The sequence below is a fragment of the Halichoeres trimaculatus genome, unplaced genomic scaffold (assembly GCF_033239565.1).
Source record: "Halichoeres trimaculatus isolate MK-OKI-2021-1 unplaced genomic scaffold, fHalTri1.1 fHalTri1_scaffold_9, whole genome shotgun sequence".
NCBI lineage: Eukaryota > Metazoa > Chordata > Actinopteri > Labriformes > Labridae > Halichoeres > Halichoeres trimaculatus.
This window is the reverse complement of record NW_027437188.1, coordinates 35206587-35230868: the sequence shown is the minus strand read 5'-3', so window position 1 is coordinate 35230868 and position 24282 is coordinate 35206587. Positions and strand designations below refer to the sequence as shown.

At 42.1% G+C, this 24282-nt stretch overlaps 1 protein-coding gene across 1 annotated transcript in view; it reads right to left on the bottom strand.

Moving 5' to 3' along the window:
• The window catches only part of plekhg2 (pleckstrin homology domain containing, family G (with RhoGef domain) member 2), a 123709-nt gene that overhangs the window by 81341 nt on the left and 18086 nt on the right, over nt 1-24282 (bottom strand). Inside the window, exons 2-3 of the mRNA XM_074678715.1 lie at nt 22711-22788; nt 4343-4878 (exon numbers count right to left, since the gene is read on the bottom strand). Coding sequence (XP_074534816.1) covers nt 4343-4878; nt 22711-22759 — 585 coding nt within the window. The 5' untranslated portion in view covers nt 22760-22788. The remainder of the gene's footprint in view (nt 1-4342; nt 4879-22710; nt 22789-24282) is intronic.

Genomic DNA, 24282 nt, shown 5'->3' with positions numbered 1-24282 from the left:
TTAAAGGCAACAGGAAACACACACACACACACACACACACACGCTGAAGGGAGAGAAGGAGGGATGAGTGACAAATGAGAGAGCTCAACGGGACGATGAAGAGGAGAAGACAGGAGGAATGAGGAAGAGGAGTGAGGAAAGGATGCTACAGATGTGAGAAATGAAAGAATTAGAGCAAGAAAACAATGACTGGTAAAGAAGGAGAAGAAAGGAGAAGAAAGGGGGAGAGGGGAGGAGAGGGGAGTCTTTGTCTGAAAGTGGGTCACGGGGAGAGGAGGGTCCAAAAATCAGACGTGAGGAGATGGAGAGTAAGACGCGTGGACGGGACGCTCAGATCTTTAACTCAGGGACACAGTGGGTTACAACACTGTGGATCTGTAGCAGGAGAGTCCAGGTCTTGGGAGACCCCCCTGGTGCCCTGAGCATCATGAAGCGAGTTTGTCTTTGAGCTGCGGTGACGTTAAATGATGAATCTGCTGCAGAGAGAAGTGGAACTCTTTAACAGCTGCTCGGTTTAATCCTCACTTTGCTTCATCCACTCACTCACCCCCTTCGTGTTCCCCTCTCCTCTCTGTTTTTCCTCTCCCCTATCTCCCTCCAATCCTAACATTTATCTCCACCTCCTTTCTCCCCTCCCTCCCTCCCCCCATCATCTGTTTTCTCCCCAATCTTTCTATTCCTCCCCCTCTCTCCCCCCTGGTTTCCTGTCCCACTTGGCTGCAGGTCAGCGGCAGGATCCCCGCTGCACCCAGCGTCTCATGTTCGCTCCACAGCTCAGTTTCTCTCCCTCCGAACAAACGGAGAATCTGGTGGCTTTATCCCACTTTTATGTCATGACTCCATCAGAAATCTGCAGGAAAAAAAAACCTGTGGAGCTGAGAGACGCAGACTTTCATCCACGAAGTGATCGAGAAGAGAAAAACAATCTGAGGACAGATCTCTGAGATTTTCTCTAAGGTTCGGAGAAACAAGCATCTGCTGGTGACAGACGAGCTGTTTTTACTCTCTCCTGCTCCTGATGGGTTGTTACTGTTCACACACACACACACACACACACACACACACACACACACACACACGCACACACACACACACAGGCCTATTATGGTAGTTGGTTCAGATTCCCAGCGAGCGTGACATCATGTAGCCTCAATCAAAACCAGACTTCAGCAAAACCTCAAATACAGAGAGCGGCAGGAACGAGGGCTTACATTACAGGACAACACACACACACACACACACACACACACACACACACACAGCTATCACAAACCCTGTTTCCATCGAGCACAGAGGAATTCAGACACCGTCGCTCTGAATGCTGAAACTAAAGATGAACTGTGTGATGTTAAAACCTGCAGACTGAAATCTTCCAAACAGAAAAAGTAGAAAAAGTCTCTCTTCCAGATATCTGCCTGATCCTAATCCACACTTTAAAGTGAGATTATCAGCACCAATATCGGTTATTCTGATTGGGTCAAACAGGACCGGCACGTCAAGGACTCTATGGCAGCCCCACGCCAGCTGATCAGAAGTGAAGTGATGAGAAGTTTAGCAAAGAGAAGAGTTTTTCTCTGCTAAAAACAATTTCTGTGATTAATTTTGTAGTGATGGTGGACACTGGAGCCTAACTGTCAGACAGAAAAAGGACAGAAGAGAAGAAGGAAGAGAAACAGGAGAGAGATGGAGCACGAGCTAAAGGCTAAAAAATAAACTAAAGGCTAAAACTCTGGCTAAAAGGTAAAACACTGGCTAAAGGCTAAAAAAAAAACAAGTTTAAGGCTAAGACACAGGCTAGGGGCTACAACACAAGCTAAATGATAAAACACAAGCTAAAGACTGAAACAGGGGCTAAAGGCTAAAACAAGAGCTGAAGGCTAAAATACAACCCAAAGGCTAAACCACGGGCTACAGGCTAAAACACATGCTAAAAGTTAAAACACAGGCTAAATGCTGAAACAGGGGCTTAAGGCTAAAACACAAGCTAAAGGCCCAAACACAGGCTAAAGGCTGAAAAATAAGCTAAAGGCTAAAAAACAGGCTAAAGGCTAAAACTCTAGCTAAAAGGTAAAACACATGCTTAAGGCTAAAAAAGGAGCTAAAGGCTAAAACACAGGCTGGGGGCTACCACACAAGCTAAATGATAAAACACAAGACTGAAACAGTGGCTACATGCTAAAACAAGGCTAAAGGCAAAAACAAGAGCTTATTGCTAAAACACAACCCAGGGCTAAAACACAAGCTACAGGCTGACACATATGATAAAGGTTAAAACACAGGCTATACGCTGAAACAAGGGCTGAAGGCTTGAAGACGACCCAAAGGCTAAAACAGGAGCCAAAGGCTAAAACACAAGCTAAAGGCTAAAACACAAGCTAAAGGCTTTAACATGGGCCTAAGACTAAATCACAAGCTAAAGGCTAGAGCATGAGGTAAAGCCTCCAAAAAAAAAAGGCTAAAGGCTAAAATGTGTTAATGTGTTTATGCTAATGTTTCCTCCAACCCACAGTCAGCAGTTATTCTGCAGTGGTCTGTTCAAACTTGAGAGTCTATCAATAAAATTAAGAGCCAGGTTACGTTAGCTCTGCTTGGTGAGGTTGGAGTTGGTAGATGAGCTCTGGTAGGACAGAACCAGGATTCGCTAACGTTACACATTACAGACACGTCTCAGAGCACCGGGCTGTGAGGAGAGAGAAATATAGCAGCTGCTAAACTACGCTACAAACTGACAAAGTTAGCTTGTTGTCAGGCTTCAAAGCGTAGCTCTACCTAACTGTTGATAAATACCTCATCTCGTGGAGTTGGATCTGGGAAAAAAAAGTTGTCTTGAACAAATAAAGTACAGTTAAAAAAGATCTGATCTCCATTCTTTTCCAAAACAAACACACACCTGTGTGTGTGAGACTCCGGGTCAAAAAGTGGCGCTGCAGTCCACTTCAAACAGATCCTTGTCACAGTCTGTTTAAGGACAACGTTACAAATCAAAAATCAAAGTTTTTGTAAAAAAATGATAAATTTAAATTCTTTATTGTGAAAAAGTTCCAAAATTCTCTGCCTCAGTTTTAATGTTCCAAACCTTCTGCTTCAACTTTAACATTTCTATTATCTGGAACTTTCTGCCTTGACCCTTTTGTCCCAACATTCCGGAACTCTCTGCCTCAGCTTTAATGTTCTAAAATTCCAGAACTCCATTGGCTTTGATGTTCCAGTGTTCTAGAATTCTCTGCTTTAACTTTGTGTCCCAACATTCCAGAACTCTCTGTCGATTTGTTAATATCTGAATATTCCTGAATATGCCTGCTTTGGCTCTGATATCCCACAATTTCACAACTTTCAGACTCTTTTCATTTCTCATTCCTGTTTTTATTCTTTTCTTTTCTTTTTTCTTGGTTCAGTTTTTTATCTTTTTTTTTCTTTTTTTGCTGTTTTTAGAGGTGATGAGAGAGAAAGCTGGAGGATCGACCTCTGAGGAAGGTCAGAAGGAAGAAACTGACAGACAGCTGATACACCTGATGACAGGTCGGCCACGAGGGTGTGTGTGAGTGAAAGAGAGTGTGTGTGCACATGGCAGGAGATGAAAGCTGCAGTAAATTCTCTCTTTGACTTCAAAAGGATGTTTCACACTCCTCCAGGACAGATGGACACACATACACACACACACACACACACACACACACACACACACACACAGACTCCCGCTGCACCTGGACCAGTGATGGATGAAACTCACACAATCAAAACGCAGAGTCAGCGAATTCTCTGGAAACGATTCCTCATTCAAGACTCCCTCAGAACGATCCACATCTTTCACTCCACAGAAGAAACTCTGACATGAAATACTGACGACCTGTTTTTATCCCCGCTGCAGGAATTTAACCGTGAAGGTCGATCTCTGCACCTCGCAGGATGGCGTTCCACTCAGGCACGTGGAAGGGCGGGGATTAGAGAGCCAAACCAGGAAGTGTGATACAACAACTCCTTTAAAACCCATCACTGACCATAGCTGACGTCTGTGATGCAAGAGTGGGTGTAAGTGTGTGTGTGTGTGTGTGTGTGTGTGTGTGTGTGTGTTTGTGTGTGTGTGGAGGCCAGCTGCAGGTAACCTGGCCCACAGGCGTTCACACCTGGACTGTAAATCAGGGAAACAGCAAGCTCCTCCCACACACACACTACGAGCGGCAGCCTCACTCCTCAAGCGTTTGTTTCCTGTTTATGATGATTTGGTTTATTTTATGGTCAAATTCTCAGAAATACAGAATTATTTTGTTATTTTTTAAAATGAGTCGCCATTTTTCATCGTTTCTCTAAAAAACCATGAGAGTAGTTTAAATCTCCGTCTCACCTCCACGATGCTCTTCAGATCTCTGACGTACGCCTGCTCCGTCTCCACGATCTCCAGGACCACTCGCTCCAACCGCGAAAGCTGTCTAGGCGTGGCCACAGCTACTGCCGCCTGATTGGCTACATGTCCGTTAGGGGCGTGTCCTCCACCCGATGCCTTGACACAGACTCCTCCCCCTCCTCCTCCTCCTGCTTGCTGTGCGTTAAGCGGAGTCAGATCCAGGCTGATGTCCGAACCGTTCCTCTTCGGCGTCGAGGATGAAGACGACGACAAAGAGGAGGCGTTGTACGTCGGCACGGCGCCATAGGGCAGAGATGATGAGGAGGAGGATGAGGAGGATGAGGAGGAGCGGGATGTTTCCTGCAGGGAGACAGACGAAGCCGAGGAGGAGAGGGAGAGGGAGGCGGGACGCTCACCGTCGGAGCAGACGGTGTTGACGGAGGTGCAGGAGGAGGACGAGGCTCCTCGATCGCCGGACGACATCATCCGACCCACAATCCCACTCAGAGACGAGACTGAGGAGGGACGCTTGGCGGCTGCAGAGACACAGACAGGAAGGAGAGGTTCAGTCACTGAGCAGAAAAAAACTTTTTCAGGATCACAAAACCAACAGAAACCAACACACACAGCTGGCTACACACACACACACACACACACACACACACACACACACACACACACACACACACACACACAGATATGTGCTTCATACTGTTTACACACACCTGCTTTTATTTCTACAACCAGCTGTGTAACTCGAAGACCTGTGTGAATTCACACCAACACACTCTTCACTCCGTCTCTGATCATTGAGAGGAAACTGCAGCTGTTTCTCAGCACAAACAGGAAGTGAGAAATGTTTCTTCTTCCTCTTTTTGTTAATGAGTCTGCTGAATGAGAGAAGAGGAAGAACAAAGTCTTTGAAGGCGGTGATACGAGGAGGATTCCTGGTTCATCGTGGAATCAGAACGACAAATTATTTGAGCTGCACAAATAAACTGTTGTGTCGCTTTGTTTGGGTCGGGAACCCGCTCACCTGCTCACCCTGTCTGGATTATGATCTGCATGTGATGGGAGTCTTATCTTCCCATAAATTTAACACTTTTTTTAATCTTTTACGTGTCTAAACCTGTTACTTTATTCATGGTAATCCATTCTCTCAGTTTCAGGCTGGATTCAAACCCGGACCTGTTGTTCCAAAGCCGGCCTCATAGTGGTACCAGCCCCACTTCGGCTCATGTCTGTATATGTGCAAGATTTAGGGCCTGAGTCTCTTAACGCAGCATTTGCGTAATACGGCAACATCTTTTTCACAGTCTCATTCAGTACCTTGGCCTTGATGTCCCTAAGTTCCAGAACACTCAAAATTCTGGAACTCTTTGCTTTGATGTCTCAAAATTCCTGAACTTTTTGCTCTGGTTTTAATGTACCAATATTCCGGAACTCCCTGTCCTATCTCTGATACCCCAAAATTCTATTCTAGAGTTCCAAAACCTCAGCTGTACTGACCCTACATTCTGGAATTCACTACATCAGCTTGATTGTTGCAGAATTCTGAAATTTTATGCACCTGCTATGAAGTCTTAAAATTCTGGAACTCTCTGCCTTTGTTCTACTGTCCCAATATTCCGGAACTCTATGCCTCAGCTTGGAGGTCTCAGAATTCCATGACTCTCTCTTATGATGTTCCAAAATTTTGGAATTCCAGAACTTCCTGCTTAACTGCCCCTATATTCTGGAGCTCACTACCTCAGCTTGCTTGTTGCAGAATACTGGAACACTCGGCTTGGCTTTTAAGCCCCAAAACTTCAAAACTCTCTGCCTCCTCTTTGTTTTCCAAAAAACCCAGAACTCTCTGCCCCATCTTTGATGGCCCAAAATTCTGTGACTCTCGGCTTTGATGTTCCAATATTCACAAATTTCAGAGCTGTCTACTTATCTGTCCCAATCTTCCGGAACTCACTACCTTAGCTTGCTTGTTGCAAATTTCCGGAACTCTCTGCCTTCACTTTACTATTCCAATATTCTTGGACTTGTTTCTGTGGCTTTGATGTCCCTAAATTCTGTGACTCTAATTTAATGCTCCAATATTCCAGAATTCCAAAATTTGTGCTTTTAAGTGATTCAATATTCTGGAACTCTCTGCCTCAGCTCGGAGTCTCAAAATTCCATGACTCTCTCTTATGATGTTCCAGTATTCTGGAAATTCAAAACTTCTTTCTGAACTGTCTCTATACTCTGGAGCTCACTACCTTTTCTAGCTTGTTGCAGAACTCTGGAACTCTCAGTCTTAGCTTTGATATCCCAATACTTCCAAAATCTCTGCCTCAGCTCTGTTTTCCAAAAATCTCAGAACTCTCTGCCCCATCTTCGATTACCCTAAATGCTGCGACTTTCAGCTTTGATGTTCCAATATTCAAAAATTTCAGAGCTATCTACTTAACTGTACCCATATTCTCAAACTCACTTTCTTGGGTTTGATGCCCCTCAATTCTATGACTCTGCTTTAATGTTTTAATATTCCAGAATTCTCTGCTTTGATGTTCCAATATTCTGGAACTCTGTGACCTGGCTTGAAGTCTTGAAATGCTATGACTCTTTCTTATAGTGTTCAAATATTCTGGAATTTCAAAACTCCCTGATTAACTGTCCCTAGTCTCCGGAGCTCATTACCTTAGCTTGCTTTTTGCGAAATACTGGGACACTCAGCCTCAGCCTAGATGTCCCGATACTTCGGAACTGTCTGCCCCTGCTTTGATTTCCAAAAATTCTGGATCTCTGCCCCATCTTTGATGGCCCAAAATTCTGTGATTCTCTGCTTTGATGTTCCAACTTGGCAAATTTCAGAGCTCTCTGCCGAACTGTCCCAATATTCTGGAACTCACAACCTTGGCTTGCTTGTTGCTTGTTGCAAACTTCCAGAACTTTCTTCCTTTGCTTTAGTGTCCCAATATTCCGGAACTCTATTCCTTGAGTTTGATGTCCCTAAATTCTTTGACTCTGCTTGGATGTTTAAATATTCCAGAATTCTCTGCTTTGATGTTCCAATATACCGGAACTCTCTGCCTCAGCTTGAAGTCTCAAAATTCCGGAACATACACACAAAGGGTTAAATGTGCCACAAAACGCTCTGCAGAGCCCCATCACTGCTTTTGCCAACATTTGATTGGTCGTTTGCTGCCTGCAGAGTCTCCTGGGTCAAGTTTATAAAATCATCTCAAGTCATGGTTATATTCTACCTCACCACCCGCTCACTACACAGTATCTCTTGCTTATCAGAGACAGAGTGAGGAAGTGAAGCATCTCACACTAATGCACATGTTGGCTAACTAATTAACACGTTTGGGAATTGAAAAACCTTCATTCCTGCCTGCTTGTGCTCTCCATACGACCCTGACTGTGCCTCACCGTGTCCACGTCTTTAACGAGGATTCGTACAGACAGCCTCCAGTTTCCTGGTCTGAAAATCTCCCATTTCTCTCCTCTCATAAAACACATTCTGTCGCGTTTAAAAACATAATTATACAATTTCCCTTCGTTACAACGCCTCGACACCTTGTAACCGTATCACTCCGAGTTTCCTCTCAGACAGAAACACACCTGTCCGTGCTGCTGGCAGCGAGACCAGGGCTGCAGAAGTGTTTAAACTTCATTAGTGTTTAAATTCCAGACGTCCTGGCAGGAGGAATTTCCGAATGTGGAGTGTTAACGGAGAGCGATCAACCCATACGCTCCTCTTTAAGTCATAACAGCACAGGTTCCTACAGGAATCTCTCTAACAGCTGCCAGTGGTGTTGTAAAGCAGTTAACCTCCTCATACATGTGGTATGTACACATGGTGAGGGCCGGGCAGAGCTGCGGTTTAAAGACGTGTCGCTGGTTGTTCCACACGGAGAGATGATGGAGCTTTAATTTGGAAAACCACCATAACATTCAGCAAAACGCAGCTGAAAGATGAAACCAACAACCCTCAGTGGATTTGACTGGCGGTCAACAAACGCAGACAGCGTGTTTGTTTCATGATGAAAGAGGACGAGCAGAGCACTTTAATGACCTGAGCCGCTCCAACTTTGAGCAAAGGGTTTCAAACGCCTGCAGCTTGAGTCCGCACGAAACAACGCCACCAAATAACAACATAACAGAGAGTGCACAGAGGAGGAAGAGGTTAGACTGTGAGGTAGATTTTTAACCTGGACTCACTGCTTTGGGACTCAAAGATCCTGAAAGGATGAGCAACAGAATGAGACCAAAGAATTGACATGAGATCAAAGCAACAGAATAAGCTGAGAGCAATAAAATGAGACTAGAGCAATGACATAAGATTAGAGTAACAGAATGTTGTGAAAGCAACAGAACGAGATCAACTTATTAAAATCAGCATCAGAATGAGATCAGAGCAATAGAATCAGAGCAACATATGGAGGAATTAGGTTTGTCCTACATGGAAAAAGTGGTGTTCTCGTCAGATTTTCAAATTTCCGACGGTCCCTGAATGTATCACACCTGACGTCAGCAACATGCTTTGCACCGGGGGTAAGAGAGAGCGCCGTTAAGGGGTCTGCCGTCCACATCTCGTTTATTCACACGTCCTTTTTGAAAATCTACAGAAAATCAACCGTTTGCTCAATTCTGTAAAAAACAGGTAATTTTACACTCTTTACTGCATCAAACAAGCCCTGAATGATCGATATTTGTCCTGTATTTAAATTTAAAGAATTCTTTGAAAATTTCCTTCCATCTTCCTGGTGTCATGTTTCAGCTTGGGGCTGCTCTGCACCAATCAGCAACAGTTTGTGTGTTCAGAGCATGTTTAACTGAAAATACTTCACTTTTCTTTGATCCAAGACTTGAATTAAGTGTTTTGTACATAGTTCCTCACAGTTTTTAGTCTTTAGCCCTGGTTCTCCTGACCTCATAGAAGTATAGAAGTTCATATTGCAGTGAAAATTGAGTCCACATCGAGTAAAAATGTGACAGAAGCAAAAAACGTCCTAAAAATCAAATCAGCTTATCTTAGGTGCAGGAATGCGTAGATTTTGTAAAGATAGAACCATAAAACTTTTTTCATTTGTTTCTTATGTCTCAGGGTACCTAAAAATGTCTTGTATATATTCCCACCTTATTTTTAAATGTTTTTTTAGTGTCTTTTCATGTAATTTTAATGTCCTGGAATTCAAATTCTTTATTTTGGACATTAAGCAGATATGAAATTAAAATGCAATTAATTAGATTAATTAATTACAAATCCTGTAATTAATTAGATTAATTTTTTTAATCACCTGACAGCACTAGTAAATAGGTTAATTTCTGCTTCGAAACAAGCTCTTTTTTTGGCTTGGTGTGTTTGTGACTTCTGCTACTTCTGGAGCCAGCCTCAAGCGAACACTCAAGAAACAGCAGATTTTAGCTCTTCAGCATTGTCTCATAATCTCAGACCGGAGGTTGCCGCTTGGCTGAGAGTCACCAGTTAGCATGGTCGCTATTAACTCCAAAACACTGGTTGCTCGGTCCAAACTTGATAGAAGTTGACTCTGTTGTATAGTATCATTTCTAAAAACTGACCACAGAACAACCGCACATTTTGATGCTGCTAACAGGTTGAATTAGGTGTTTAAAAAAATGCAAACTTTTCTGAATGAACGGAGCTAAACGCTGCTTCTGCGGTCAAGATGCGTGCACATCTTTATGATGACGTAGACTGATAATCCCTCTATAAAAACGGGATCAAAGAAACAGAAGAAGATCAAAGCAACAGAGTATGTTCTAAGCATTAGAATGACATCAGAGCAAAATAACTAGAATTTAGAATTAGAATCCATTAAAACCAATAGAACGACAGCAAAGCAACAGACGTAGGGCGACCATAGAAGAAATAAAACCTCAGCGTGTTCAGGCGTAGAGAAAAGTTAAACTTGAGATTAAGAACGTTCACTTTTTATAAATATGCTTTAATCTCTTGATAAATTATGTCGACATTAAATAATTCAGTCATGACATTACGATAAAAGTATTCAAACTTTTTCCCTTCATGATGGTGTGTGTGTGTGTGTGTGTGTGTTTGTCAGTCTGATTTTGTTTTTATTTGGAGATTTTTTCTCACACACACACACATACACACACACTCACACACTGATCTGTACTTCACGGCCTTATTTAGACATGGCATTCAAACAAGCTTCAGTTCTCAGCTGACATCACAGACGGGTGAGTCAGTCAGGGTGTGTGTGTGTGTGTGTGTGTGTGAATAACAGTCTTCATTCATACATCCTGTTTCTAACGAGCTTTCTCTTCTCACTGCACAATGAAAACATTCAGCGTATATAAATAAATAAATATGAATTAACGTATAAAACACTGGAGGTCGATGCTCTTCCTGCACAGGACGCTCTGTCTCTGGGATCCGCTCCGTAAATCAACCTTAAATATGCAGAATAAATGGATCCCAGGTTTGCACGGACAGCGTTTTGACTCTGAGTCTTAAGAAATGAGCCGTAATTGCATCCTTAAATCTCTGAGGAAACAAAAAGAAGCCAGTGAATCAGCACTTTGAGCCAAGGACACAGAGAAAAAGTCAGACTGCAGGAAACTGACTAATTAGAAACATCAGCGCGTCTGCCTGGAGTTCATTTCAGGGATTTAGAGCTGAGGTGAAAGAGGATCCTGAAATTAAAGCGACTCCTTCAATCCAACAGGTTTCTGCTTTTAGTTTCTGCTGGGATGGTTTGTTAAAAGCGCCAGCTCTATGTTCTGTTTCATCTCTGACTCACTCAGGTCTGAGTCGAAGCGTTCGCTCTGACTCCACACTTTCAGAGGCCTCATGAGATCCCTGTCACTTCCCTCAGACCTCGGTCTTATCGGGTCTGGCTCTGCTCCAGGGTAAAACCACTGTGACTCCATCTTTGTGTTATAAACAGCGCTGACATGGGTGAGTGCCCACCTCCACACATCGTCGTCACATCAGAGAAACTCACAGAAACAAAGAGGAAAGATTCAGAAAGATCCCCGAGAAATCTAGAAATATTCACATTTTCTGTTACGTCTCAAACCAAACCAAAGTCCATCTCATAACGTCTCACGAAAGTCCCTGAACATTCTGCAAAAATTCAGATTGAAGTTAGAAAATAGAGAAGAAGAGACTGAAAGTGGTGTATCAGAAAGAAGAAATCAAAGATTTGGGGCAATAAAAAAAGGTTTTGCAGGTCAAAATATTCTGAATGAAAAATATCCTGATAAAATCCAGATCCACTGGCATCCTTGGTCATTTCCACAAAATCAAATAAGACTCTTTTACATCCTGGACTTCTGTAGAAACTGGAATGATTCGGTTTAAGAAAAGACTTGCGGAGTGCCACAAGGATCAATATCGGTACCCCTGTAGTTCGTAGTTTTTCTTTACATCAGGGATGTTTGACACCACTTTTTTTCAGACTGTTAGTACATGTACTTCCTTTTGAGTACTCACCGACACTGAGTAGCGATACCAAGAGTACTTTTGATACATAAAATTTCAATTAACAGTGACCTATCATTTTAAACAAAAACAGCACAGTTACTCAGACAATAAGTCCTAAATAAAACACAAACAGCTCCCTCTAAGTTTACGATTTCTCTTTAATAAATCAACAAAAGTGCAAAATTAGACTAACAACCGTCAAAGTGCAAAATAATATAGTTTTACTGTTAACTCTCCCTGGTTCATTCATATTGTTTGAACAGGACCTGATGCACATTTGGTGTCAAACTACAGTAACGTAGCGCCAACTACTGGTGAGGAGGACTTGCTCAATGTAAGAATCTTTTTCGTTTGAGTATCGGCTGCTGGTTTGGGCTGCCTTTAGGAGTATTAAGTACCTTGAAAAGCTGGTATCAGTACTCTCCCATCCCTATTTTAAACCACGATTAAAGGGGACATATCATGCTGATCCCTGATTTAATACTTACATATAATATAATAAATTTGAAAACAAGACCTTTCACCCCCTGAATTTTCAAAAAATGAGATATTGTATTTTTTCTGATATCCTAGAACGAGATTTGATGCCTCTAAAAATAGGTCGTTGCCATTTGGCCGCGAGATTTTGACCTTCGTGACGACACGAGGATCCTTTCTTTTTATTGGAGTAATCTGATAAAGCAGCTCCTCCTCTGTGATGTCAGTTAGTCACACAACCGCCACCGAGGGATACACCCACCAAGAGCCGACTGACTGAGTGCTGGATGCAGGGACTCTGCTCTGCTGAGCAGCTCGGCTTTACATGGTGAATTAGCAGTTAAAACACTGTAGTTTTAGCAGACGTCGTAATACTTGTGAGACTGTGATATTTGCATGCTTGTTCTGACATGCACTGTGAACCTGGACCACAATAATGCTGCGGTAAGAACATAGTGAGGAACTGACGGTAGAGGCGATCTTTAGACTACACTTTCAGCATGATGGATAAAACAGACAGAGAAAAGTGAAGGAGCAGGATGGAGCCCTGTTATAGAAATAGTTTATTGGTGAAGTCTGCCTATATTTCCACGTATAAACTATATATGTTACAGTACCGCTTTGACTCACCACACTGAAGCGTCCTGAGATGATCTGTGTCCAGGTGGATTTTCTTCCTCCTGAGCTGCAGAACCGTCCGGGTCTGACTCGGGGTCCAATACAAAAGGACGTATCCTACACTCTGCCATTTTATTAGTGCTATCAATGCCTTACGGTGAAGTTTTGGCAAACAGCAAACTCGCTCGGTCTGCCCCATCCAATGTGGCGATTTTGTAAATACTGCCATGCTGCAAAAACCGCCCCCTGGCTCTACCCCCTCCACCCCTCTGATAGAACTGACCAATCAGAGCACAAAGGGCTGTGACGTTGCGAGGTTACTGGAGGTCATTCTCCAAACGGAGCGTTTCAACGAGATCTTCAGAATGGCCTAAAATGAGGATATTGAGAACGCTATTGTGGGGAAATGAAGGAACTAAATGACTTGTACTGAGGGCAGAAATGCTTTACAGGCATCCTAGTCTAGCTTAGTGAAAAAGAGAAACAAGCATGATATGTCCCCTTTAAAGAGTCTCTGATGAGTCGCTCTGTTTGCAGATGACTGATCTTAACAGTTATCAAAATCAACAGAGACTGAGTTGATGAAGTTAGAGAACGTAGAACCATTTGCGTTCTAAGAATCTCCTGAGATTCTTTTCTGAAGGACATGGGTAGTATAATCTGCGGGGGGAATTAAATTTTAAGAAAATTGCAGTGTGGACGACTCTATAAAGCATGTGCATATCAGTTTGTGGGGTTTCACTATGGAACAGCCTTGACATCAATCTTGAAAGGCGTAGCAACATAACTAGCTTCAAGTCCACAGATGTTAACTGATCAGTACAGAATTCTGGAAATGGATCTGAAGGTCAAAAATTAAAGTTGTAACTTTGTTGGAGGGTGTGGACTTTTCCTAATAGTATGTGGTACAGTTTCCCTTCTTGTTTTGTTTGCAAGTTGTAATTAGTTACTCTAACTCCTAAGAGTTATTCTCTGTTTAAATTCATTGATGTGTTTCGGTAAATAGGGCCAGGTTTATATAAGCTTTTGCTTCCCCCTGCCCCTTCTCAAACATTGTATGTATGTTTACATATTCATGTATTTATATTGCCATTTATATTATTGCAAACTGCAACTGTTTGAGATCAAGAAAGAAAGAAAGAAAGAAAGAAAGAAAGAAAGAAAGAAAGAAAGAAAGAAAGAAAGAAAGAAAGAAAAACAGTTTGGTTTGATGTCAGTAGGTTATAACTTAACGATAGTCAAATTGAACTCGGTTAGTGAGTGAACATTTGAAGAGCCTACAAATATAAATTTGTTAACAAAGTCAAAGCTAATTGTGGTTTTTAGCCACTCAAGTCAAATGCTGAACCTCAAAAGTTCCTTCAAGCTTGGACTGAGGAGCTGCAGACTGACTTTGATGAACAACAGCAGAATAATCTGTAAACAACCTTCGTCCTGTTTGAGGAAAACTTGCAGGAGCTTCAGGTGTCGCTGTGTTAGCTCGTATTTCTGAATGCATAGTTTACAAAGTAGAGTCAATGCCCTGAAACTTTGGGACAAAACTCATCAAACTAAAACAAACTGACACATAAACACACAGGTCATGAAGTTAAAATCTACAAACACATTAAAGAGTGACGTACTTACAGTCACTGTGCACGTTTCTGTCAGTCAGACGACATTTCCTCTCTGCGTACAAACGTCTGGTTCACACTGATCACCGATCAGACTGACTGAAGGCTGTCATTCACACCCAGACTTTAAAAAAAAACTGATTTCCTGTTTATGGGGTGTGTTTGTACGCATTTCTCTGAACCTCTGGTTTTACCGGCCTCGCTTTGAGTTTCAAACTCGCTGTTTGACATTAGAGCGGTGGTTTCTAGGGTCACAGATTCTGGTTTCTCTCACAGTCTCGGTACGATAGATTAGAGGGTCCTCACAAGCAGAGGAAAAGCCTGACGGTGTGTGTGAGAGGAGACGGAGGATGGCACAGGATGTGGTGGAGCTGCACACACTCTCACAAACTCACACACCCTGTGTCGACATAATCAGATTGTTAGATCGAAGGATGCCGAAAAACACCAAACAGGATCCTTATGAGTTCAAACAAAACCAGATCTTCTCAACCAACCAAAAAGCCGTCCCATCCTCTGACCGAGACCTTCAAAACCCTTCACCGAGGAGCTTTTTACGTCCTGCTAACATGCTTTAGCTTCTAGTAAAACAGGATCTAAGGACGTCCAGGTCTAAACACAGGTAATCCACCAAAAACACCTCCGCCGCCTGAAACCTACAATCACAACTTCAGAGGACCGCAGCTCGTTCCCTGAGGAACGCCTTCATCATGCCTTTGACTCCTTAGAGGAGTCTTCAAACTTCACACCGCCTGCTCATTTTCCCGCCCTAAACTGTGACAGGACGTAAAACTTTAAGTCCTCTGTTACGTAAGAGCGAGAAAGACCGAAAGTTATGGTTCAGAAGATAGTCCCTCACAGAAATGGAGGGAAAACAGTCTTTAAGTCATAAAAAAAAATGTTTTCAAGAAGGGAAAACTGGGGACAAGTCAATAATTTATCTAAAAAAGAAAGAAAATACCACACTCAGGATGTTTTTGATCTTGTCCAGCGAGGAATAAAGATTTAAAAGTTATTTTAAGTTTCAAAAATGAACCAATTGAATCACTGATTTCAGTCTTTTTAATTTTAAGTCTTTCATGAATAAAAATCAGACGTGTTTCAAGAGTGGTTTCAGATTAGGATTTACGCCACATTATTGTGACTTTATAAAGTTTTTTGACTGTTTGGAGTAGGGGTGGGCAGTAAACTGGTGTCATCACCGTCACCAGTAATAATTTGTCGCCATGAAATGAATTTTGCAACACCGTAATTATCGCTGTAAAGCATCATTACACATTATTTATTCCATTTACGGACTACGAGACGCGACATTTTCCACACGCTTTGAACCCTGTGGCTAAAACAATGTTGGGGCTAAATTACGGATCTTTACGGTCTAACAATGTTAAATAAAATATAAAAATATGTTGTGTTTTGATGTTTTTTATTAAAATAAAAAAATATGTTTTGTGTGTTTTTTTATGAACAAAAAATATATAAATAAATAGAAATAAAAAGTAAATAAAAATAAAATATATATAAAAATGAAAATATAAAAAAAATAAAAATTAGAACTGAATAAAAATAAAAAATAGAAAATAAATAAAAATAAAAATAAAAATGAATAAAAATAAAATATATTTAAAATAAAATATATATCAAAAATAAAAATATAAAAAAATAGAAATGATTAAAAAAAATTAAAAATAATAATAATAAACAAAAAAATTATTGAAATCCGAAATGCTATAAGTTAATTGCTCACCCTTTTTAGATAAAATGATAAAAGTAATTTTTTGTCATTAAGTTTCCTCCATTCTTCAGACCCAGTTTGCTCAGCAGTTTAGTTCACTTGAAGCTTGAAATAAGGATAAGTTTTCCTATCAAATTCTCATTGTGGGCTTCATGAATAATATTTCAAAAAAAGACTTTCCTTATGCCATGATGAAAAACCGGGATATACAAAACCGTTATGCCAACATGAAGGAAAAATACCCTGATATAAATTTTGGGCCATATCACCCACCCCTAGTTTGGAGTCAATTTTGTGCTTTTCTCCCACATTTCTTAATTAACATTAAAGTTTTATCACCTGGACCAGGATCTGTTTTTAAAATCCAAACCCAGCCTGTAGTCAGTGAGCTGTGAGAGCAGATTTAAGGTGGAATTCCCCTTTAAACACATACTGTGAAACTACAAGGTGGAGTAAATTCCAGCGAGTGTGTGATTACAGTAATAAGAGAGCAGGCAGCTCCTCGCTGTCATTATGTGTTCGACAGTGATGTAACACGTTTCTTAGAAAAGGACAAATCACAGCCTGTCACAGAGACCTGCAACACGAGGACGAAGACGGGACAAAGACGAGCTTATCTCTAAAATCATCCGATAACTGGAGTGAAAGAGTGAAATTTCAACGAGCTGTATTCTGATTTTCAGATGTCGGCAATTAACACAAACAAGAACTTCCACGACGACGTCATCTGAGCAGGCGTCCAGTCAGCGGATCACTCAGCAGCTTGGAGGAAAACCCCGTGAACACGCACATCCAGGAACCTCAATGAGGCAGAACGAGCGGCGAAGGGGATGAAGAGGAGTTTGGATTGAGACGATGATCAGGTGACCACATCAGAGGCCGAGGGACAAACAGTCAGAGAGTGTTTGACAAGCGGAGGATCAGAGGGTTCGGTTTCTGAGGTCAGCTCTTTTAAACTTCTCCGACCAAACAAACACTCAGCTACCGCTGACGGGAAGGACTTCAACACTGACTGCACGTCCTCACCTTTACACAACTCTGATTCAAGAAAGAGGATGTGGAAAAACCTCTGCATTCAGAAAAACGAGCAGCTAAGACATGATTGGCCTCCTGTTGTGATGTCACGACAGGCATGAGTACTAAACTCCTCCCACTTCCTTCCCTCAAGCGCTACCACTTCTTCTTTATGTACATTTTGTTTTAGAGTTGCAGAATGAATTCACACAAACACAGACGTAAACCTCCAGAGATATAAAGCTGCAGTTCACTGAGTGTCCACTAGAGGCTCTCTACAGACCACATAGACACAATCTTTGCAGCAGAAACAAACATGTTTACAGCCTGGTTCAATTTTATTTTTTTATTTTTCTTTCTTTTTTTATCCTTTTTTTTCTTTCTTTTTCCTTTTTTTCTTTTTTTCTTATTTTTTTTCTCTTTTTTTCCCCCCTTTTTTCCCCCTATTTCTACAACTATACTTTCCTCATCCTGCTTGGGGTCAGATTCTGGGTCATATGTGTGATTATCTGGCAGAAGTTCCTCTGGAGTGCCCGCCATGTTGGTTTTGGTGTTTTTCCACCTCTGCATCGGTCAGCACTGGGAACTACAGAGGCTGAATTTAGGACTGTTTTGCAATTTAATTTAAAGATGTGCCTAAGAAATGCCTGGCCTTGTTATAAAAACATAAAATTATGATTACATGGAACCTTCAAATGAGGTAGGGGTAAACAAATTATGTTACATAATTTTATTTTCAATTGAAACACTTTGATATATTTTGTAAAAGGAAATTTGAAATTGTTTTTGCTTTAAAACTTTTTTCACCTACAGTAAAATAAAACTCTTTATTCCTTGAATTAAAAAAAAAAAAACCTCTATTTCAGTTCTCGCCATTATGTCATCTATATCTGTGAAGAAGAGTAATGAACTGAAACTGAACTTTGTATTTTTGACTTTAGGGAGAATAAAAAGGTCAATTTCAAATTGTTGAAAAAAAATTCAAAGTGAATAAATTCAGTTTCAAAATATTAAAGATGCTAATTGGCCGGCCTCGCCACCATCTGGCCCAAAGTTTCCGCACACTGTGTTAAATGACTTTTAGCAGGGCGTGTGTTTGTTTTGGAACTAAATAGAGATAAAATCAAGACAAATTAACTTTGTTTAAGTCAACATTTTACTGGATGCAGCGCGCTAAGGTAAGGTATTTATCAGTACAGTTACATAGCGCTATAGTTTGAAACGTGACAGCAAGCAAATGTAGTAGCCGGCTATATGTAGTGCTATCGGCAGCCGGGTGCTCCACATATTTGTAGGCTAACGTGACGACAAGTAAACGCTGTCAGTTTGTATGTAGTTGAGTAGCTGTCTATATTTAGCACAGCTGACAGCCCAGTGCTTGTGTTTTAGCCTTTAGCCTGTGTTTTAGCCTTTAGCTCTTGCTCTATATCTCTCCTGTTTATCTTTTTTCTGCTTTTCTGTTGCTAGGCGCCGCCCTGTTGGCTATGGCTGCCTTTTGCAGCAGCTCTCTCTTCTTTGTCCGTTCCTTGTATTTTTTTTGTTTTCCATAATCTTTGTATTTGGAGTGGATCATTACTTTGTTTGGCTCATTCGTTGGTCATGGACACCAAACTTTTTGTGTCTTCAGTGATATTTTTACTACTTTTTCTCCTGTGTTTGGAGATCTTACATGTAACCATGGCTGCATTGTTTACATGTGAACTTAGCTGTTAGCAGCCTGTAGCATGTCAATGCTAACTGGTGCAAGGCCAGATGTTTCCCACAAGGTGAGGAGAAGGAGGTGAGAACAACGTGCTGGTTCTCAGGTGTGAGCTAAGAAGTGAGGACATGGACCTGTCCTTCCATCCATCGTTATTGGGAACATAAGATCTATCTCCAATAAGATGGATGAGCTAGCTGTGCTAACCCAGCAACAGAGGGAATACCAGAAGGCAGAGTAGCATCATGCTATTCACAGACATGGCTAACAGAGCTAACACCAGACACCAACACCACATTGGAAGAGCTTCACCTGCCGTGAGCAGACAGGATCCAGGAGACAGAGACTGAACAGACTCCAGGGTCCACCACCACAACAAAATTAATCACAGTCTGTTAAGAATAATTATTCACTGTGTAAATAAGTAAAAGTTAGTGTGTGTTAGTGTGTGCGTTAGTGTGTGTGTTTTACAGCAGAGATAAATGAACATGTTGCTGCAGACAGAGACAGGAAGTGAGTCCTCTCGCATCATGGTTTACAGTACAGAGCTCTGATGTTACATCGTCCCCCCTTGACCTTTGACCTGCTCATAGGACTGCTGCCAACATCTGAGGAACACACACACACACACACACACACACACACACACATCCTCACAGTTTCCTTGTGTTTACATTGTGCCCACAGTGAACTCCCTCAAACAATCTGTGAACTGAGCGAGTGACTCCATCCAAAGTTCAGACCGGTTCATCTCCACGTTTAATTCGTCGGAATATTTCACCATCACTGAATGAACGTCAGGGCTAAAAAATATCACTAAAAATCCAGAAATCTTGAGGAAGCTGAGCTCATTTCTTGGTTTGAGTCATGGCAGAAATATCTTCTCTCTTAACTCAGAAAATAAACTGAAGTTATCCTTCTCGGACTCTGGAGTCCATGACACAAAGTCTGCTTTGAGTCTGAGTCTCCACTTGATCAACTTCGTTTTTCCTCAGTTTGTGATAGGAGTAATATGAGCTGAGAGGCTTCAGGATCCAGCCAATCAGAGACCAGAACCCAGCTGACGTGAAAAATGCCCCCCTCTTCCTCCTGCTCCCCCTCTTCCTCTGTTTCTTTTCTATCGTTCGTCGTATCGTTCCTCTGCAGCCTTATCTTGGGCGTTCTCTCCATTTTCTGCCTCGTTCCTTTCTATGGTTATAATCAACAGATCTGCTGTGTGTGTGAGTGTGTGTGTGTGTGTGTGTGTGTGTGTGTGGAGGCAGTAACATTGTTCAGTGCTAAACTTTATCGCCACAAACCATACAACTTCCTGCACTCAGTGAAAGTTACAATCAGAGCTGTGTGTGTGTGTGTGTGTGTGTGTGTGTGTGTGTGTGTGTGTGTGTGTGTGTGTGTGTGTGTGTGTGTGTGTGTGTGTGTGTGTGTCCATGAATGCTAACTATGGAAGCCAATATAACAGCCGAGCAGCTAAACAGCGTGGTGGTTGTGTGTAATTACACATCATAACTCAGCCTCTATGTGTGTGTGTGTGTGTGTGTGTGTGTGTGTGTGTGTGTGTGTGTGTGTGTGTGTGTAATAGCAGGTCATTCTGCCCGGGCTGGTAACAGGAAGTCACAGCTCAGAGAGCTGAGAGTTGAAAATAACTTTTAAGAGTTTCTGATGTTTGGAGCAAACAGACTTCTGAGTCCTCACACTGATCCTTTGTTTGTTTGTTTGTTTGTTTAGCCAACCCATCAAACCATCTATTCGTCCATCCATGTATCCAAAACTCAACTATCTATCTATCTGAAACTTGATCATTCATCCATCCATCCATCCATCCATCCATCCATCCATCCATCCATCCGTCAACCCCCATATCCATCCATCCATCCCTCATTTATCAACCAACCCATCCCTCAATGTATGTTTCATCTGTCCATCCATTATCCATGTATCATCCATCCATTCCTCGATCCATCCATATATCCATCCATCATTCATTCATCCATCCATCTATCCATCCATCCCTCCATCCTCCTTGTATCATTCATACAACCATCCATCCATCATCTATCCATCCATCCATCCATCCATCCATCCATCCATCCATCCATCCATCCATCAATCCATCCATCCATCCATCCATCCATCCATCCATCCATCCATCATGCATCCTTCCATCCATCCATGCATCAGTCCATGTATTATCTATCAATCCTTCCACTTATCATCCATCCATCCATCCATCCATCCATCCATCCATCCATCCATCATCCTTGTATCATTCATCCAACCATCCATCCATTCATCCATCCATCATCCTTGTATCATTCATCCAACCATCCATCCATCCATCCATCCATCCATCCATCCATCAATCCATCCATCCATCCATCCATCTAACATGCATCCATCCATCTATCCATCCATCCATCCATCCATCCATCCATCCATCCATCCATCCATCCATCCATCCATCCATCATCCTTGTATCATTCATCCAACCATCCATCCATCATCCATCCATCCATCCATCCATCCATCCATCCATCCATCCATCCATCCATCCATCCATCCAACATGCATCCATCCATCTATCCATCCATCTATCCATCATCCATCCATCCATCCATCCATCCATCCATCATCCTTGTATCATTCATCCAACCATCCATCCATCATCCATCCATCCATCCATCTATCCATCCATCTAACCATCCATCCATCATCCAACCATCCATCCATCATCCTTGTATCATTCATCCATCCATCCATCCATCTATCCATCCTTCCATCCATCCATCCATCCATCCATCCATCCATCCATCCATCCATCCATCCATCCATCCAACCATCCATCCATCCCTCCATCCTCCTTGTATCATTCATCCAACCATCCATCCATCATCCATCATCCATCCATCCATCCATGTATTATCTATCAATCCTTCCACATATCATCCATCCATCCATCCATCCATCCATCCATCCATCCATCCATCCATCCATCCATCCATTTATCCATCCATCCATCCATCCATCCATCCATCCATCCATTTATCCATCCATCCAGCCATTCATCCATCATTTATTAACCAACCCATCCTTCAATGTATGTAGCATCCATGAATCATCCATCTATTTCTCCATTCATCCATCATCCATCCATTATCCAACCATCCATCAATCTTTTTATCCATCCATCCATCCACCCAGCATTCATCCATCCAGCATTTATCAACTAACCCATCCTTCAATGTATGTTTCATCTATCATCCATCCATCAATCCATCCACCCATCCGTATATCATTCATCCTTTCACCATCAACCCAACCATCAATTGATCCTTCCATCCTTCCATCTTTCAACTTACCCAAACATCCACATATCCATAATTTATCAACCAACCTATGCATTCATTTATCCATATATATATATCATCCTTCCATCCATCCATCCATCCATCCATTCATCCATTATAACCCTCAACTGTCTATGTAAAATCTGAAACTCAATTTTCTGTAACTTCATCATCCATCCTTCTCTTTGTTGACTCCTTCAGTTAGATGGTGACTTTTTACTTTCAACATGTCTTAAGGTTCAGGTAAACTTTTGATTGGTTTTTGTTTTTGTTTTTTTACAGAGGAACAGACGAACAGAAGAACCGTTCACAGACTGTGGATGAAGTTTACTCACCTCAGAGTGAAACCTTAAAGAGATAAAAACAAGAAAAACAAAAAAAGTCTGAGTCATGACCTTAACACTCCTCCTCTTACCTGTGTTGCTGGGCGATCTCTGACTGCCTCGCCGTGACCCCTCAGGCATGGTGCGATGATGTCACAGGAAGTAGAAACCTGAAAAAAAGAAGAGACTTTTGTTAGCTTCAAGGAAAGAAAGAAAGAAGGAGAGTCTGTCTGAAAATCTTTTTTTTCTCCATCACAGAGAGTCTGTGAAGTGGCACAAAGAGTTTTTACACAAAGAGGCCGCGGGGAGAAAGCTTTAACACGTCTTCATTTATCAGGAGGAGGAGGAGGAGGAGGAGAGGAGAGGAGGAGGGGGAGACGAGGAGGAGGAGAAGAGGGGGAGGAAGACTCTGCTTTCTTGTGTGAAAAGAGTGAGCACATATGTAATGTTTGGCTCGGAGACAAGAATGTGGTCTCTTCTCTAAACTGTTGTGTGTGTGTGTGTGTGTGTGTGTGTGTGTGTGTGTGTGTGTGTGTGTGTGTGTGTGTGTGTGTGCGTGTGTCACAGAGAATAACGGCCTCCTACAAAGTCATTGATACAGTAACAGATTGACCTGATTAGTCTTTGTGCGTCTGAACGAGTGTTTCTGCAGCTGTCTGCAGCGCGGCGGGGATGTGGGTCAGGTGGGGGGTGCAGGGGAGTCGTAAAGGAAGGCAGGTTGTCGGTTAAAGTCCCGTCACTGTGCATGTGCCCCCACCACCCCCTCCACTGTGCATTCTTCTGTTTTTAGCCCGCTTGTAAAAAAAAAACCTGTTTACTTGAAACGAAACCAAAACTAAATTGGTAAAATGTGATTAAGTTTATGAGAAAATATTTGTTTAAACGAGACAAAACATGAAGTCATGTTTCTCCCGAACCGGACTGAAATAAATACGTCCTCCTTCCAAACCAAATTCAAAGTAAACATATTAATTCCTCAGCTTTTACAACTCCCAGGAGGCTCTGAAAGGTCGGCTCACAGAGGCTGGAGTGCGTCACTGCGCCGTAAACTTCAAGGCTCCGACTTGCGATTGTTTTTATTCTCTGTAATTTGCCCAGTTGGTCCATAAAACGACGGAGAATGGTAGAAATGTGGACCAGTTAGCGCTGCACGCTTCGCTCAGACGCTGCAGCCCTCGCTACATTTCTCATCCCTTTTAGGAAAAGTTAAAAATGGACCAAAAAGAGTTGAGAAAAAGTTGCCCCATGTTTCAAAAAGGCAAGAAACCAGAATCATCACCTACAAAGGTATTTCCAGGTGCATCCGCTTCAAACACACTGTGTCACACACACAAACACCCCAGTGACCGTCGATGGAAGTGAACCAACACTCTCACTTACATCACAACATCAGCATCAGTGTGTGTGTGTGTGAGTGTGTGTGTGTGTCTGAGTGTGTTAAACCCTATCTTATTTCCCTGGTTACCAATAAGAGCGTACACACACATTAGCGTCTCAGTCCAGATTCTTTCGGCCTCTCTGACCCGACACTTTCACTTCCACTGAGCCTCAGCTCAGCGTGAAGAAGACGCCACGCTACGTGTAATAAATCAAAAACCAATCTTTGAACACCTTCCCCTTAACCGGCTACACTCAAACTCACATACGTTGGGATTTGAACCCAC